At 48.6% G+C, this 19254-nt stretch overlaps 1 protein-coding gene across 1 annotated transcript in view; it reads right to left on the bottom strand.

The window, feature by feature from the left end:
* Window positions 1-19254, bottom strand: part of HCN4 (hyperpolarization activated cyclic nucleotide gated potassium channel 4) — a 79713-nt gene that overhangs the window by 42919 nt on the left and 17540 nt on the right. The window contains exon 5 of the mRNA XM_015597663.1: window positions 13163-13336. Coding sequence (XP_015453149.1) covers window positions 13163-13336 — 174 coding nt within the window. The remainder of the gene's footprint in view (window positions 1-13162; window positions 13337-19254) is intronic.

The following is a 19254-nucleotide window of genomic DNA, read 5'->3' as shown; positions in this document are numbered from 1 at the left end:
GCTCCCGCCGCAGCCGAGCGGAGCCCAGCGGCCCGCCGGGCTTACATCAGCGGCCGCCTCCCCCAGAGCGCCCTCCGGCAGAGCTCAGCTCCCGCGCCCCGGAATATTCATGAAGCCGCCGCAGCTCGCGGGTTGCCATAGGAGCGGCTCCCGCAGCCGGGCCTGCCTACCTGGGCTTCTTAAAGGGACAGAGACGCGGGCCGGGGGGCGAGTGAGGGAAAGGGGGCGGGGGGACAGGCCCAGCGGGGGGAGCTGGGTGCACCCTCGCCGGACCTTAGAGACTGGGGTGAGATGCCTCCTCAATATTCAACCCTCGAATATCTTTCCTTGGCCAAGGGCTGGGACCGCGCCCCAAGTCTAGGGTTCCGGCTTGGGTTGCCAATTCCCCACCCCAAGATTGGGGGGCGGGGTTTCCCGGTCTCTCCTCGGAGCCCTGGTCTCGCCTTTCCCTGGCGGTTTTGCTTCTCAACTAGGTCTCCGACCCTCCTCCTGGGAGGCCAGCGGGCGGTCTGGATGCGGAGTCCCCGGCCTTCCCGCAACGCGCCAGGAGAGGGGGTTTCCGGGATTTGCACTGCGTCGGGGCTGCTCCTGGGGTTTTCCTGTGAGGCGGGCTGGGGGCGATCTTCCCGCCGGTCTTTCCCCTCCCGAGCCTCGCTGCGGCGGGGCAAGGGGAGCGTGGCGGGAACTCCGCGGGACGCACAGGGCGAGCGGGTGGGACCCAGCCCTTCGAGGTAAGACTTCGAGGAAATGTGCCTGCAGCAGTCACGGCCGCGGAGTCCGATCCCAGTAGGCACCTCTCCGGTATGGTTCCGATGCGGGTTTCCGAGACCAGCCAGCTGCAGCAAGGAGACAGCGGGCGGGCTCCTCTGGTGACCTGGCACTCTGAGGCTAGCTGTGGACCTCCTCCCTAGGTCTCATCCAAATTGTGACTTCCCTATGTGGACCAACGCTAGGTGGGTTCCTGCTTCACCCAGGTCCCCTACCCCCAAGCAGCTGAACAACCTCCACTACCTTTGAGTCCGCTTTCCACCCCCAGGCCAGCAGGTGATCCTGCTGTGTGTCGTCTCTCTCTGTGTCCAGTCTCCAGACTTCCGTACGAATCCCACCAGCTCAGCCAGATATATAATACAGTTCTACTCCTCTCCAATACCCTAAGACATCCTGACACCTCCCACACAGCCGAGCGGCCAGACCCCCTCTTTCTGGCCTGGGGGCCGCCAAGATGGCCCAGGGGTTACTTAGATCCTCTTAGGGCAACATCCAAGATTAGCTCAGAAATGGAGATGGGGCATTAGAGGGAAGGGGTTGGCCAGAGAAGGTTGGAGTTTGGGTTAAAGCTGAAGTGGATCCTCAGCAAAGTCTGACAGGAGGGAGGCAGTAAGGTCCCCTAGCTCTGCCATCTCTCTGAGGAGTAACAAAGTTTTTCTTCAAAGGGTTTTTTATTCTCATTCTTAGCCCACTTGTGACCACCTTCCTCACCTCATTCAGAGAAGAAAATTTTGGAGCAAGCTGGAGGGGCATGGGTAGCCTGGCAGGGTCTTTTCTGCTTTACCCACTAGGCCACAGGACATCCCATGGTGGGGGAGGAGAGAACTACTAGGGTGATGACATCACCCCTAGCTGGCAGTTTTACTTTTGAGCAGCTCTGAGCTGACAGTTCTCTGCACAGATGCTGGGAGGCCTAATCCTTGAATGTCCTTGGGTCTCCTTGAGAAGGAGTGTTCTTAACCAGATGAGCCCTGTCTGCCCTGGTGTGCCAGCCAGCCACAGTAGGAAGACTTTCATTTAACTTGCTTGTGGGCTTCTGTGGGGTGGGGTGGGGGGAGTGGCTAGCCTGCCCTATCCCAGCTTCAGGAAATCAGTCCAAGCAGGCTTCCCAGTGACCCATGGTAGGGGCATCCCCCCTCTTTGAGGAATCCTTTCTTGGCCACGCAAATCTGGGCCTTTTCCCCCTTTTTGGATTCCATGTCCTGTAAGGTCCCATCAATCTGAGCACTGATTATGTAGTGTGGTCTGTGTCCCCTTCAGGACTGAATTCTCTGAGGGTTGGACAGGTCCTACTCATCCCAGGGACCTCAGAACTAACAAAGCATGGACGATAAGCAGATCGATAAATGTCAACTGTATGCATGAGTGAGGGACCCTGGAAGTTAGCTAATGCCATCAAAGGGATCCTTGAAGTAGATAGAGGATATGACCAAGGTTCTGCTTCCTGGGATTCTGCTGCCACAGGCTGCCTCCTGCCACTCTAGCACCTCCCCACCCTCAATTTGTTTAGCGTCAACCACTCAGGACCATCTAGGACCACTCTTGGATACAGAAATGATCACTAGATAAGATAAGCATTTGGTAACCCCTGCCAGGCCTGGCCTCTCCTTGTCTCCTCTATGTGAAAACTCTAATGGAGGAATGCTGTAGCATGCCAGCAGTCAGGAGGACAGAGATTGAGGATACCCAGGTCTTGCCCTGATGGGCTCCAAGTTATGGGGCATTAAAACTTATCTAGACTCAGAAAAGAGGAGAAAACTCAAGACAGGAAAGAAGTGTATACTAAATCATTCCTCAGAAATTTGAGAAGAGGGACCTCGCTGAGCTTGGGATAGCTAGGGAGAACTTCCTGGAGGAAGAGGTCATATTTGGTGAGAGAAATGTATCCAGCACTTTACTTGTTAAACACATGAGATTTTGTGGGCCAAATCTGGTCACAGTTTTACAGTTTCTCATGGCTCGACCTAACACTTTTACTCCCATTTGCAAGTAAGAAAACCAAAGCACAGATAGTTAAGCAATTTGCCGAATATCCCACAGCAAGAAAATGATGGAGCTGGAATGCCAACCAAGGTCTCCCCATGTCAGGTACTCCTCTGCTGCCCAGCTGACTCACTCAGGTGGAGCGGGGGTGGGCACAAATGAGGGAGAGGCGGTTCTGAGTCTGGCATGGCTGAAACAGAGAGAAGGTAGAGAAGGGAGCCTCCCAAGCTGTGCTCTCCCCATTACCCCACCCAGATCTCACATCCTCTCTTTCCAATGCTTCAGAGAAAGCCTGGGGTCTGCTCTGGTTCTTCTGGTAACACAAAGGAGAGGACTCGGGGATCCTAGGAAGGAAAAGGCCCTGCCTCTGAACTGCGATGGGGAGAAGAGCTGCGCTCTCAGCTTTGGTGGGGAACTGTGTACCTCCAGGAGACAAATGTGCTTCCTGCAGGGTTGCAGAGAGGCTTGTGTGTTCCTGGAATGCAAACCTAGAAAAGATCTGGGTCTAAGGAAAGGGCTGAGGAAGATGGGCTTCCTTCCCTGGAAGGGATACTGAATGTCAGTGAGATTCAGAAGACCTGCTAGGAGTGGGGTGGGGATATGGCTCATTATTATATATCAGCCTCAGACCTTATTTGGTGGGGACCTGGATGGGCAGAGTTGGAGTTGGGAAATTCTGGAAGTTTATTTGCTTGTGGGCTGAGGGTATTGTTCTTGCTTAAAAGGGCAGCTTTGGGGTAGGGTAGTGGCTCTTAAACCATGTAATGCCAAGGTTTTGGCCAGTTCAGCTTGAAATTGAACAAACCTCTCCAAAAAAAGAGAGAACAATGTAGGATATTTTAGGGTAAGGTTGCCAACTGTCCTTTCTTAGAAGGCTGTCTTTATTCTAACATTATATCCTACTGCATTTTCCGTGTTAAAATGCCCTTTGAAATCATAGTGCTATGAGATGGTACTTTTTAGGTCCTTGGCTAAGTAAAAACTTGGCAGAGGGTTCTGCTCCCCAAAATCATTTTTGAAATGTTATAGGTCTGAGAGTTCCGTAAGTCTAGGAGCCTCTGATGTAAACAATAAAGCACAAGACAGTCAAACAAAAGCTGTAGAATTAAATAATTCTCTGTTGTTTACTGCCTGTGTATGCCTCAGTCTTCCTCAGGTGTAAAATGGATTCAATGACATAAGCTATTGTGAAGACTAAATAAGGAAATGAATGAGCTGAGCTTGGCATCTCATTTGTAGTAAGTTCTCAATAAACGCTGAATGATGGAAGATTGAATGAAACCTGCATTAGCCAATGGAGAGAGAGACACTCGGAGTCCAATTTAAGTCATATCTTCATCTTCAAAACTGCTGTTGGAGTGTAAGGGCTGTCTTGCTATACAGGATTGCTTTCTGTAAATTCTCCCCTGATAAGCCCTGGCTGGTTCTCCAGAAGGCAGACTTTCTTCTCTCTGGGATGGGCACTTGCCTATGAGATCAGAGGGAACTAACTCAGAGGTCACACTCTTGACCCTGTGTTTAGACCCTCACCATACACAGGTGCAACTTCATCTTTCTGTTTAGATGTGATCCTCCCAGTACACCTTCTGCTCTGCTCTGAGGCAGGTTTTCTCTGTGGAGTTTTGACCTGGGAATTAGGCCCTGGAGAAGGAACTTCGGAAACTGCTACATTCCCTCAGATTTCTTGTCCCAAAGCTTCCTGATGGAGAAACTGGAGGGGGAAGGAAAGGGTACACAGGGAGCAAGCCCTATTCGATTTAGATGTATGGAGAGAACAAATCAAGCACCAAGCCCTTGCTTGTCCTTCCCTGAGCACAGCCACACATGGATGAAAGGTGAGAAGGCAGAGAGATACCCTAGTTTGTGCAGTTCACAATCTAGTTGAAGCGGCAAAAGACCATCCTGAAATCGAGGATCAGAGTAAGTGGTTCAGAAGCTCAGAGCGATGGTGGTCCTGAGTCTGGTCAAGCTGGGCTTCCTGGAGTAGGTGGAAGGTGAACTGGTTTTCTAGACAGTAGTTACTCTGTGTTTGTGTATGTGTGTATGCGTGTCTGTGTGTGCACATGTTTCCTATGGGGGAAACAGTAAGTGGAGCAGCCTGGCAGGGGTGAGGCCTGCTGTATTCTCCCAGTAGGGTAAACAAGGCATTGCCAGAGGATAGGGATGGAGTAAGGGTCCACCTTAGGGGCTTACTGAGTTGTCGCTCCAAGCTGGCCCTAGGAGGAAGTCTGCTGTCCCCATGGAAGAAGGGTATTGGATTCTTCCGATGCCCTTCTCACAACATCCTCACCCCTAAACTCTGGCTGCAAAAACCACTGGGAGCCCACATGCCCACCCTCCCCCAGTGGCATTAGGGCACCAGGGAAAGAAAGCTCAGTTTCCAGATGGGCTTGCCACCTGCTTTTTTCTCAGTTCTGCCTGGTTTCTTTAGGATCTGGGAATGTGAACTATTATATTGTCTTTTCTCCACTCCCTGCCTCTGTGCAGAACCCCACCTGTGAGTGCCCGGAGCCCAGCAGAGCCCAGAGTCCTTTCATCTCCAGGCCAGCCCTGGATCTATTGCCCTCAGTCTCTCAACTCTCCCCATCCTGCGCTCCCGGCTGTTTCCTCAGGACTGTGCCAGGGCGTTGGCTGGGACATCATGCCCTGCTCCTCCCAGGGAGTCAGAAGAAAGATGTGCTGACAGCTCAGCCAGGCCTGGACTGTGTCTCTGCGTCCTGCTGGGGCTCCAGGACGTCTAGGCCACCTGGATTTGGAGCCAGGCTGGAGAGCAAGGCACTGGGGGTGGGGTAGGGGGCCCTGAAGTGCTGGCCGAGCAGAGCTGCCAAGAACTAAGTACCAGAGACTCATCTGTCCCAAGTCCGGAATTTACCACATGTATCAGGGCTGAAGTGAGTTCACACAGGGCCCCAGGTGGTTTCAACAGCCTGGGCTGGAGGCATTAAGTAGAGAAAGGGACGGATAGGCTGGCCTGGGAGAGGAGGAAGAGGCTTGGCAAATGGGGCGAAGTGGAGGGTGGAGAGAGGGATAGTGAGGAGACCTGGAGAGATGAAGCTTTCCCAGGAAACCCTGAGATGGCCCAGGGGTAGATTGGGCTCACAGCCTCCCCTGTCCCCCAACTCGGGGCCCTCTACCAAGCTTGGCTCATGCTTTCCTCCCTGCCGTGCCCTTGTTCTCTCCCCGACTCCTCTACATTTCCTTCTTCTCCCAATTTCACATCATTCCTTTTGTTTGTCCAATCATTCACCGCTTTGTTTATCTAGCCAACTTGTGGAGTGTACGATCTAGCTATTTGATGCTGTACGATCTAGCTCCTAAACTCCAGGCACCTCAGCTTGTGGCAACAACACGACAGATACAGAAACTCTCATAAGGAAGCTGGAGACAAGGGTCGTGTCATGTGGACAAGTGGCTGGGGAGCAAAGGAAGGAGGAGGAAAAGCATAGAAGCAGGGAACTGCTTCTAACTGTTTGAATTGGCCTTCGAAGAAGGCATGTGTGATTTGGCAAAGTGGAGGCAGAGAGGTGGGGAACGCCAGGCAAAGGGCACAGGGTGAGCAAAGGAGAGGCAAAGGGGAACTTGTGCACTGGGATGGGTGAGCCGTCGGGGAGACTGCAGCCCTGGTGGGTTGGTTCTGGAGGGAATGGGGAGCAACTGGAGCCCACTTAAGGCAAGCCAGGACTTTGGGGGACAACATTCAGATTGTGCCCTGTGCTCAGCTCTGCAGTGAGTGAGCAAGAAAAGAATAAGACACAGTCCCTGCTCTTGGAAGCTCACAGTGGGGTCAAAGAGATTAAAGTAATGTCACGAAAGCATTCAGTCATTCTGCCAGAGACAGGGACCTGGACCCCTGACCCCCATGGGCATATAGAGTGAGCCACAGCCAGAGTCTGTCGGCTGGTTTCTTTTGTACAAGCCCCATGGCCCAGCCTCCCTCCCACAAGCCCTGCACATCAGGATAACCTGCTATTACATGAGCCTTCTGCTGGATGCCTTCCAGGGAGAGACAGTTCCGCTGTGTAATGAGAGCTGTGCCCTGCAGAGTCCAGAGCAGAGGCAGAGTCAGGGAGAGGGTGATAGAGTCTGTGACAGAGGCTGTGACAGGGTCTGTGACAGAGACTGTGATAGAGTATGTGAAAGGTGCTGTGACAGGGACTGTGATAGGGGCTATGACAGAAACTGTGACAGGGTCTGTGAAAGGAGCTGTCACAGGACTTATGATAGAGGCTGCGATAGAGACTAATGGGACTGTGACAGACACTGACAGATGTTGTGACAGGGGCTATTACAGGGACTGTGAAGGGGCTGTGCAGGGGCTGTCACAGAGGCTGTGACAGGGGCTGGGAGAGCAATTGGGATAAAAATGTGACTAAGTCTGGAACCACAATCGGAGTTGGGACAACAGCTCCTGGATCCCAGGCCCACACTCCCACGGTTGACAGAGCAGTTGGCGGTGACAGCAGCAACACAGCAAACACACAGGCCCAGCCAGGCCCAGGCATTTGTGGAACCGCCAACAGGCTAAAGCTGCCACAGGAAAAGAGCAAGAGGAAGGTGAGTGAGTCTGGTTCCCAACAGGCTCTGACATACGTTCCTGTCTGTCCGTGGGCAAGTTTCTGGGCCTCGGTTTCCTCGGGAATGCCTGCCTTGGGGAGAGGTCAGATCGCAGAGTGAGACAGGTACAAATGTGGACTGACCAAGGGCCCCTATAAGACGCCAGGGCATTACAGGGGTCCCTAAATCTCCAGTCTCCTCAATCACAGCCTGCTGACTGAATAAGGAACGCACCTTCCATATACACAAACAACTATTTCCCTTGTGTGTGGGTGCTAGTGTGATGAATAAAACAAGAAATTGTTTTAAAGTATAACTGAATTCCCAGTCATGATAACTAACGTCTATGGAGTGCTAGCTTTGTGCCAGGCACCATGCCAAGTGCTTAGCACGGCTGAGCTCACGTAATCCTTGCTAGAATCCTGTCAGGTAAGTGGTATTATCCCCATTTTACAGATGATTAAATTGAGGCTACAGAGGTTGACTAACTTACCTAAGCTCCCACGGTTGGCGGGCAGTTACGTCTGACCCAGTCTCTGATGCTCACCCACCGCTGGCAACTTTCTCAATCAAAACTGCTACCATGTCAGTTATATTCTGAAGTTTTGAAGTTAGAAATTTTTTCAGTAGAAAAGGTCCTCATACTCAAATTGGCTGAAACCTACTGGGAAGCATTTCTTCAGTCCATGGGAATTTTTGGAACTCATCCCCTCTACCCCCAGGTACCAGGCTGGGCGCTAGGAAGTGGGGGCAAACAGGACATGATTTTCTGCCCAAGGAGAACACAGAATAGTGATAACGGTTTAAAGGGCATGGTTGTCTTTGCACCTTTCAGCCGTGCTCTCTCTGACCAACATGTGCTGTAAACAGTTCTGACTAAGCAGTCCTTGTCCTCTTCTCTTGCAGTGCTAACTCCACAGGCTATTCTGATGACCTCGGCCCATTGTCTCAATACCTTTCTCAAGTCATATTCAGGAAGGAAATTCTCTGCCAGGCTCCTTGAGAAGATAGGGGTCCTTGGCCTCTTCACAGAAGGTAGCCTCCTCTTCCCCCCATGGTCAGGAAGTGAGGTAGCTGCCTCCTGTGGCTCTTGCAGACCATTGCTCCTCTACCACCCGTAAAACTCCACCTGCCTACTCCACCTGCCTACTCCACCTGCCTGCTCCCCTGAGGCTCCCACCGTGGTCATCTCATGGCTGTCATCTAGAGATTGTTTCCACTCGGCGTCCTGCCCATCTAAGTCCTAGAGAGGGCTGCATATGAACCTTGGCTCTGACTCCAGTTTTCAGAAACTTTCTTTTCAACTTCAGTCACCACTTCCATGGCCACCACCTAGAATGGCTCCACCTCTATAAGCTGAAATTCAGGCTCAGTGCGACCCCAACTGGCACTCCCATACCCTCACCTCCCCTTTATACCTGCTCTCCCAGAGTAGATCAGGCTCTGTCCACCTGCCTGCCTCCCGCTTCAATCCCTTCCTTCTCTGTCTTAGACTCCAAGATCTACCACCTCAACCATCATCTCCAGTGTCCTCTATTTTTTTTGTCTCAGATTCATGGTCCTTTTTGTTTGTCAACCTGGAAACTCTAGCCCTGAATCAATGCAACCACTGACTCTCTCTGAGTTTCACAGGTGCCCTGCAGAGGCAGTCAGAGAAAATCGCATAGCTGCACAGGTTTGTGCTTCCACAAGTTCATCATCTCTATTGTGCCTCAGTGCTGTCTGGCAATCTCATTGTATTTTTCTATTTGCTTTGTTTTCATCCCATTCCATCAGTTACCACTTCTTCCAAATTTTCAACCTCTTCCTATAGGATCCTTCCCAGGAGCATTTATACCTGATCAAATCTCTCCCATCCAAAAAGGTCCTCCTCGAACCCACTGTCCCTTTCTCCCTTTCCCATCACATCTAATCTTCTTAGATGGGTCTTACTTGCTTTCCTTTCTCAACTCCCACTCATTTCTTAGCCCATAGCAATCGGGCTTTACTAGTCATCATTTCTTCAGCAAGACCAAGGCCACCTTTCATTATTTTCTTGCTTGGCCTTGGAGCACCATGTGACACTGCTGACCACTTCCCCTTTCTTGAAACAACCTCTTTCCTTGACTTCAAGGACACACACCCTTCTGATTCTCTTTCTACATCTCTGGCCAGTCCTGTTTCCTTTGTGTGAGAAAGAAGGCCTCCTCACCTGTTGGCATCATTCCTGACTCTGTTGTGTGGCCTGTTTTCTCTCATGTGATCTTTACCCCTGCACATGCTCACCCAGGCCCTTGGCTTCAGTTCCCATCCATACCTTCAGCCCAGACCTCTCCTCTGGGCTCCAGATCCGTTTGTGTAATGGCCTCTTACAAGCACCTCACATTCCACACACTTTTCTCCAACCCCCATCCCCCGTTCTTCCCACGCAGTGAATGACACCACCATCCTAACAATGGCTAAAGCCGGAAACATGGGTATCACTCTTGACTCCTTCCTCTACCCCCACCCCCACATCCAATCAGTTCAAAAGTCTTGCTCTTTCTCTTTCATAAATATCTCTCAAATATATCTACTTCTTACCATGTCCACTGACACAACTCCAGATTGTTTTTTGCCTTAGCTATGGCCCCTTGAACAAACCCGATCCCGTCTGATCTCAGAAGCTAAGCAAGTTGGCTAAAGAAGTTGGGCCTGATTAGTACTTGATGGGAGACCACCTAGAAAGACCAGGTGTTGTAGGCGTAAAAAATTAAAAAATAAGAGATTGTAAGCTGACAAGGTCTTTGTAATTTGTGAGGTCAACCTTGTCTAAAAAATAATAATAATAAGTTAAACTACGGCTCCTGCCTCCAATTTTGCCTTACGAGAATTCATTATCCATGACACTGCCAGAGTGGTTTTCTAAAATGTAAGTCTGGCAGTGTCTGCTTAAGACTTTTCAATGATTTCCATTGGCCTTAGGATAAAGCTCGAACTCCCTAACCTGGCAAATAAGCTACTTTATGACCTGGCCACCCTTACTTCTTCAGCCTTCTCTCTCACAGGTGCCCTCCTTACACTGGCACGCTATACTCAGGCACTGTCATAGGCTTTCTACTTATGGTTATCTTCCCATGTTGACTCTTGGATATCAGCCTGAACCTACCTATGTTCAATGTTCATCTCTTTCCAGCCCGGACTGAACCCAGCATCTTGATGAAGAAGCAACAATGGTGATAATGGAAGAGAGGCAAAGTGATGAATGTGAAGATGATGCTGCTGTCAGCATTTGGTAAAGAGACAGACAAGTTTAGTTATGGGACCATAGAAGAGGAGCTCCGGTCATTTGGTGGCCCAAACTTTCTTTTTTTTTTTTTGGTGACTCTCTCATGATCAGCTGGTGGCACTGCTTTGACCTTCTCAGAGGCTTAGCTCTGTAGCGCTAATCACCCACTCACTCTACGTGTACGCTTGGGACTGGTGGCCTGACCTCTATTACATATACTTGGTTTATCAGGCTCGGGCTCTGACACTCCTGATACGGACAACATCTCTCCCCAATATCAGCATTTATTTGCATCTATAAATGTGCATGGAGGCTATTCACCTAAACTGGAAAGGTAATTAGAGGCTAGCAAGAACGGAGCTGAGCAATCTGGAAGATAGTGAAAAGGCATCAGCCCCAGTGGCAGTCTGAGTAATTGCCCCAAAGATAATCAAGTCTTAATCCCTGGAACCTGTGAATGCTACCTCACATGACAAAAAAGACTGCAGATATAATTAAAGATCTTGAAAATGGGGAGATTATTTTGGATTATCTGGCTAAGCCCAAAAGGCAATCATTAGGGTCCTTATAAGAGGGAGGCAGAGGGAGATTTAACACAGGACAAAAAGGCAACATGACCACTGAAGCATGATGCTATATTGTTGGCTTTGAGGATGGGTAAAGAGACCACGAGCCAAGAAGCACAAAGAATGCAAAACTAGAAGCTAAAAAAGGCAAGGAAACTGATTCTCTTCTAGAGCCTCAGGAGGGAACACAGCCTACCAATATCTTGACTTCAGCCCAGTGAGACTGATTTCAGACTTCTGGCCTCTAGAACCGTGTGAGAATAAATAAATAGTTTTAAGCCAACAAGTTTGTGATAATTTGTTATAGCAGCAAAAGGAAACTAATACAGTCCCTTTGTGCCCTCCCTCTCTGTCCTCTCTGTCTTCCTCTTGAGTTGGGTTAATCCCCGTGGTGTTAACAGGTATGCTGGACACTGGGCATAGGAGAAGTCACCTCTACTTGAGGATCAGGGCTCTCTGATTCCAGGGAGTTCTGGCTTTGGGAACATTGGAAAAGACATCTTTTTGGAGTAGTAGTCACACATGGGTCACTGTCAGAATGGCTTTGCTGGTAGCATGCACCGAAGTAGACAGAAGAGGAATTCCAGAGAAGCCATATGGGGATTGTGGCTGACAGGGTGTTGCTTCACCATATGTAGGCTGCCTTTTTGGAACTCCCAGAAATACTTGTGGCAGAGGAGGAAGAGGGCAGAGGTCCTGGAGGTGCAAGAAGAGAAACAGCAGGAACTTTGGGTGATGGATGTTAATGGAACTTTATTTATAGGTCCAGACTGGGAGGGTCTGATAACATTTGTGTTACGTTGCTCTTCTAGCTGACTACTCCCTTCTGCCTCAACACGAGGTGGTTGATTAAGCAAATAATGATTTCCAAACGCTTTTCATCCCTTTTCCCCACTTTCATTCAGTTTTTATCTTTTCTTACAGAGTCAAAGGAGTGCTTTCTGTGTTGGGGAGAATATTCCCTTTTCTATCATTTGTTGCTATGAATACTCATTCTCCGCTCCCTCTGTTTGTTATTAACTTTTGGAGTGTTTGCTGTGCAGAAATTTTCATTTTTATTCAGTGAAGCATATCAACCTTTCTTTTTATGATCTCTGACCTAGATATAGGTCATCTTCCCCTCCAAGAGGAAGGTCTGTCTCTATTTAAATCTCTTGCATCTGAAGAGAATTCTGCCATGGTTTCAGCTGTGGCACAGCCTTTTCTCTCATTTCTGTTTCTTTTGTTCAATTCTGTCAAGTTTGGAGAAGGCATTTTGGAAACCTGCATTTAAACCACCATGATTCCCAGTCTTTAGATTTTCATTGAATTGAGGGTGAAGGCAGGATGATGAGCTGAAGCTGTGGGCGTTGGTGAAATTTAGAAGGAGAGTAAATGCTAAATGAGAAGAACAGAACCTTGCAAAGCTCGAACATTTCTGAGCAAAACGAATGTGGTGGATGTGGATGAGAGAGCACATGGAAAGGAGAGGTGAAACCAGCAGAGAGGTGCCAAGGAAGCCAGAGGAGGAGAAAAGTCCAAGAATGGCAGAGTCAGTGGAGGCCAGTGTTGCTGGGGGTTTGTGGAGAATGACTGTGATGGAGCCATAGGTTGTATTGGTTGTGATGAGTTAGTGGTAAAGTGACTATATCATGTAACGTTTAAATTAGAGAAGGCTTTGGGACAAGGGGGATAAACCAGGGTTTTATTTGGCAAACTGGGACACATGGTGACCCCGATTAGTGGTGACCTCTGAGAAAGTAGTCACAGTGGATGACGGCCAAGGTGCCCATGCTCTGTGGATTGAGGAGTCAAGATAGTGAGAGTAGAATGTTCCTTTTAGAGGTTTGGCTAGAAAGGTAAGAAGAGAGTTGGGTCATAGCTGGAGGGAAATTAAGATTGGAAGAGAGTTCATTTGTTTGTTTTCTAGTCTTGAGAGATTTGTCTATCAGAAGAGGAAAAGAACTTAGTAAAAAGGGAAAGATTGAAGATGCAGAAGACAAACAGAGGAGATAATAAAGATAGGAGATATAAGAGGGGGAAGGAAGCACGACCAACAGCTTACGGAAGACAGGAGGTTAGCCTGGAAGAGAAGGAAGGACAGTTCCTGATATGAGATGTCAATGAAAGAATGCATGACAAGCTCGTGAGAAGTTGAGGTACAGAAAAGGAACCCGAGAGATTCCTTTAACTTCTCATTTAACTTCTCAAGAGTGGTTGCTGAGAAGGAGGTGGACATCTGTAAGGGACAAAAAGCCTTAAAAAAGAAACATTTGACACCCTCCCCTCCTTTGGGGGATCAATGTGGTTATACTCTGATGGACTGAGATGGTTCTGAATGAGTTCAATTGGTGGTAGAATACTAGATTGATTTTCCAAGCTCAGTGCCAGGTCCTAAGCTGGCAGGGTTCTGGCTGCTGTGTGTCTGGGGCTGGAAGCCTCTACCATTCTAGGCACTTTGGCATTAGGGTCTTCCCCTCCATTGGAGAACTACCTTAGAAATCCCTTTGAAATCTGGACCAGTGAGAACATCATTGCTTTGGTGGACAAACCTGTAGGGCCAGGTTCTAGAGGGACACCTTGGGGTGGCAAGAGAAGCCACAGCTAATTAAAGTCTCCAGTGCTCTTGACACCTGGTTTTGGATGAACCAGCCCTTTTGAGGAAGTCCTTGATGTTCATGGACAATCCAGGGTGGAGGAGAACCCAAGGAGAGAAATACTATATCCCTTGTTACTTTAGATGGGCTTCAGTGGTTAATATGAATATTTATCTTATTTATATCCCAACTTGATAAAGCAGGTTTATATCATAGAATGGTATGTGGCCATTCAAAATGGCATTAGGAAATAAAATAAATAAATCTGGTGACGTAAAAAAAATTCAGGATTTATTAATTGAAAAACTAGTATAATCACAACAATCTGATTTTTGAAAAGAATATGTAATATGTCTATGTATGGACAAACATAAGACCATAAAAATGTATATCAGCTAGCAGTGGCTGTTTCTGGGTGGTGGAATTTGAAATTAAGGGTGATTTTTCTTTTTACTTACTTTTGTTTTCTAAAATTTCTATGTTGTGTTTGTATTGCTTTTTTTTAGTAAGCTATTTTTAAAAAGGATTGCCAAGCAGCCATGGGACCCCACCTGAGCCTGAAGGAGGAATCTGTCAAGAGGCCAGTGCATGAGGCTGGCTGTCCTCTCTCCAGCTGCACTCAGCAGCTTCCTTTTATGAAGGGAAAACAACCTGGTCAGATTTAACAATGCACCTAGCCTAGTGCTACTCTGAGGTCGCTCATGGGATACATCCAGGCAGAGTGCCCTACATTCTCCATTTGGGGCTCCACAGATAGCCCACCATCCTTGAGCTGGTGCCTTCAATGCAGATGACATAAATGGAACTTCTCCCTTCTCTTGACCCTGTGAACAACTGCCTGGAGCCTATATTGACCTAAGACCAAAGGGAGAGAAGAGAGTTTAGGAAGGCTGAAATATTCAAGGGATTCTTGGAAGAAATGGATTATTGTTTGCTGTAGCTGTGATTCTGGTTATATGAATGCCATGTTTACCACGCTACATGAAGCTGTGGTTGAACCAACAGATGGTGGGCAGAGGAGTGAGGACACTGCTACAGTCAGATGGTTTCCACAGCTATGTTGGGGGAAGGCACATTGCCAGACCAGAACCTAGCATTCAGGGGGAAGGTCCTTTCAGTGCTAGCCAGAGTCCTTGCTGAGTCCTGTACAGCATCCAACCTTGAGTTGGATGGTGAGCACACACATCTTAGCCTGGGATGTTGGTCCACCTTCCATTCATCAGTTAGTCTGACTCAGAAGAAGCCCTTGGGGGCAGTTGGGATCTTGCTCCAGGTCAGCCCCATTAGAGAGGATCCCTATGATGCTTCCTACCTACATTGGGCTGGTGTGTGTCAGGCTGTAGTTGGTGAGTGGGTCTCCACTGGGCCATGTGGAAAGGTTACATTGGGCTGGTGTGTGTCAGGCTGTAGTTGGTGGATATGAGTGGGTCTCCACTGGGCCATGTGGAAAGGAATGGGGGCTAACTGGCCCTCTGCTCTTTCCAGACCCCTGAGCTTTTGATCCCTGAATCAGGTGTCACCACCTGTCCCATTGGGCAGCCAGACTTCTCTGCTCTGTGCAGCAGGGCCATGTCTTCCAAGAGCAGCCCCTTTGCTAAACAGCAGGAGGAGTGAAGTGGGGCAGGTGAGGAGGGAGGAACCTCCCCTGACCCACCTCCATGCCCATGTGAAGATCCCATGCCGTTTCTGGTACCTACTAGCTCTCTCTGAGCTTCCCACAAAAACAGTGACGAGAAAACACAATTTGTCTCTGACTCATGATAGGCATTCCATAAATATTTGTTGAATGAAAAAATAAACGAGGGAGTGAATTAATCAGTTAACCTAATTTGTGGGGCACAGAGGCCTTATATGGGTGAAGGAAGGGATAGACTCTTTTTAAACTAGGGACATGCAGATAAAAATATCTATGGTGCCATGAGTATAAAAGAAAGGCTAAGATGCCAAGTTTTGTGACTGTGATTCAAAATTTTTAAATATTAATCATGATACTTTAAAAAGTCTGTCCTTGGCACTGGAACCACAGATTATAAAGTCCAAGTTTCAAATAAGAAAACTGAGTTTCAGAAAGAAAGAGGAGTGTCCAAATTACACCACGCTGGTAGAATTAAAGTGGGATTCAGATGTCTTGGCTTCCAACCCCGCAGGGTTCTTCCTACCCCTCCATGCCAGTGTGGTTGGGGACCTGGTCTGGGGTGGGTTGGGGCAGTTTTTCTTATAAATAAATATTAGTTGGGCACCTACTAGATGCCACATACCTACTATGTGGCAAGCAAGTTGCTAGGTGCTTGTGATATAATTACTAAGTAGATAGTACTTTGACAAGACAGGAGACAGGTTATTAGAATAAGGAAAGAGCACCCAGCTTTGGTAACCCAGATTGGGGTGAAGAGTCTGATAGAAGAGCTTATGATCCAGAGCAGACACTCCATATATTCCTCTTAGAGCCTTTCCAGGGGCATTCCCCCAGCATTCCCACACCACTCTGTCTCCTGCCTGCCTGCAAGCACTCACGCAGGCACCCAGCCCAGGCACCCAGATAAGAGTCACACCTCAGAGGCTAAGGGGACAGATAAGCAGGACAGGCTACTCAGACAGAGGGGGCCTCAGGCAGTGATATCAGATTCCAAGGGAGGCCCTGAGAAGGAAAAGAATTGCCTTTCTAGGGGATGTGGGGGGATGGTGTGGACCCTGTGGCAGAGGCCTGAGCTCCAGGACCCTCCAAGAAAGCCCTTGCACCCAGGCAGTCAAACTAAATTCTGCTCCCCGGCCCAAAATCTGTCTTGTTTTGAGGCCAAAGCTTCCTCATCTCTGCTCTGCTTCCACCTCCCTCCTCCCATTGGCTGGCTCTCCTTCTCACTAACAACTCATCCCTGTGCCTCATCAGCCTACCTGCACCATTTCTTCCTCTTTCACTTGGATAGCTCCTGAAATTCAATCTCTTCTGTAGAAAATTGGAGGCAGAGGCAGAAATGGAGATGGAGGAATATCTATGCTTGATCTCTCTTCCTCCTCTCCCTAGTACTAGTGGTGGGGCTAACCTAGACAGGGGCCTCTGTACCAGTCAAGGGTGCTGCAGGACAGGGAAGGCATAGTCACACTAGGTCATAGGGAGAGCTTAATAAAGAGTATCTATAAAAGGAAACCAACAAGAGACCATACAGCACTCCCCTGAGAAACAATAGAAAGTGGCTTCTACCTTTGGCCTTAAAGGGGCAAGTAAAAGGAGCAGTTACTGGAACCTGGAGTGAGCAGCTTTCTAGAGAGGGCAACCTGACAGAAGCTGTGGCCCTTCACAGAGGGACAGAGCCCACCTTCAGTAGCCAGGCAGCCAGAGGACCACAGAACAAATACTCTGACCTCTCTCTGTCTGCCTCTGGTCTATTGTGGTGCCCTCAACGGCCAAATTCAACCAGAGGACAGAGGGCAAGGAAACCTGTTGATATTATTGGTAAAGTTCAGATTCCGGGCACAGAGTAGGATGGAGAAGCGTGAAGAGTGGGTCTGGAGGGGCAAATTGAAGATATCCAGCTCATCCGACTATAAGTGGGACACTGCGCTGAAGTAATAACCATAACAACCCCAGGAGGCAGGCATTATTATTATCCCCATTTAGAGAGAAGAAACCTGAAGTTCAGAGAGAACCAAAGCATCCTTTGTTCTCAATCTATTACACCAGTGCTGTCTGATAAAACTTTCCGTAGTGATGAGAACATTCTATATAGGCACTGGCCAAGGCAGTAGCCACTAACACACATGGCTATTGAGCATGTGAAATATGATGAGTGTGATTGACTGAGGAACTGATTTTTAAATTTTCTTTAACTTTAATTCAACTAAATTTAAATAGTTACATGTGCCTACCCTATTGGACCACAGAGGTCTAGATCTTACTTTGTGAGTCTTTAGCTGTTGGATCTGGGAATGAAGAATTGCTGCCTGTCTCACTCTGCAGCTCACAAAACTTTGAGGAAGGTGGATTGAATGACAAGGTCATGGGGATGCAGTTGAGATAGACACAGACTGAGAAAAGATGTGGAGGCATTCAGCTGCCCTCCCCATCTCAGACTGAAGAATCTCATTAGATATATCCTTCCACCCTAACCTGGGTAGGAATATGGTTATGGTTAGAGGTAGGAGATCAAGATGCTGGCAGCAGGGTCCTAAGAGAAAGGAGACAAAAGACACTTGGTCACCTTCCCTAGCTAGACATGCTGGTTAAAATAATAGGCTGTGAAAGGTCCACTTCTCTGAGATTTTATTGCTACTGCTACTTGGCCTGGGGCAGGCCCCTGAGTGCTTTTCATGCTTCTTGATCAGGAGTTCTTAACTGGACTACTGCGCTTCTGTGCATTGCTGTGGAGGAGCTCTCCAAATCCCCTGTAATTGTGTGCAAAACATTGCCTATATGCACTGTGGCTTTGTTTCTAGGAGAAGGTCCACAAGCTCCATCAGATGCCAAAAAGCATCTGTAACACTAAAGACCCTCATCCAAGTCTTTGAAGGAAGAAGCACCCCCTGCTCTCCTGTTCTCTCCTCCAAGGCCACCCTTCCACCTCTGGGTTTCTTCCACTCTTGTGGTTCTTGCAGGCAGCTTGTCCCCAGAGCCAGCTGGGGCCATGTGCCTCTCTGCTCACCTGGACACAGTGCTGTGCCTCTATCGACTGCCCTAATTAGGAGTGCTGAGCTGACTGCAAAAAGCAGGTCTGCATCTGCACCTTCCAGAGGTGGCCAGGCTTATAGGAAGAAGCATGAGTCCTGGAGCTAAAAAAGACTTGCTCTCCATTCTGGATCCATGCAACCTTGACAAGTTAATGAACCCCCCTGAGACTCTGTTTTCTCATCTATAAAATGGGGGTAATGATGCTTCCCAACAGGGGTTTTGTGGGGATTAAGTGAGGTAATGGTTATAAAGTGCCAAGCCCTCGATAAATGTTAGCTGTTATCTGCCACAAATGGATCCAAAGATTTTCTCTACAGTGTCCCTGGCAGGAGATCATCCAGTTCTGCCTGGGAAGCTGCCGCCTCCTGAGGCGGCCCAGCCCCCACTTGGACATCTCTGGCTGTGAGAAAGTCTTTACGTCATTTAGGAAATCTTCGAGTTGAAGTGGCAGAAATTCAACTCAAATGGCTCACCAAAAAAGGGAATTTATTGGCTTAAGAAATTAGGAAGGGTAGGAGCGGAGGTGACCTCAAGGGCTCTAGAGATCCAAACAACATCATTAGGACCTTCCTTCTCTTCCTCTGCAACTCTTGGCTCTGTTTCTCCATCCAACTGGGGAGAAAGCAGCCAACAACTCTCAGCATATCTTATCACCAGATATGAACCAGAGAGAGAGCTTTTTTCTCCTACCGACCACACAGATTCTCAGGAAAGGTGGGAGACTGGCCAGCCTTGGGACATGCACCCACCGTGAGCCAATCACTGTGAGCAGAACCATGGGCAATTATGATTGGCCAGGCTTTGTTATGTGACTTGAGGATGGGAGCCATATTGAAACCATATAGAGTGTCTCCAGATGGGAGAATGCTGTTTCTAGAAGCCTACAGAAAACCAGTA

Source organism: Pteropus alecto, unplaced genomic scaffold (assembly GCF_000325575.1).
Source record: "Pteropus alecto unplaced genomic scaffold, ASM32557v1 scaffold38, whole genome shotgun sequence".
In the NCBI taxonomy this organism is placed as follows: domain Eukaryota; kingdom Metazoa; phylum Chordata; class Mammalia; order Chiroptera; family Pteropodidae; genus Pteropus; species Pteropus alecto.
This window is presented reverse-complemented; position numbering and strand designations above follow the sequence as displayed.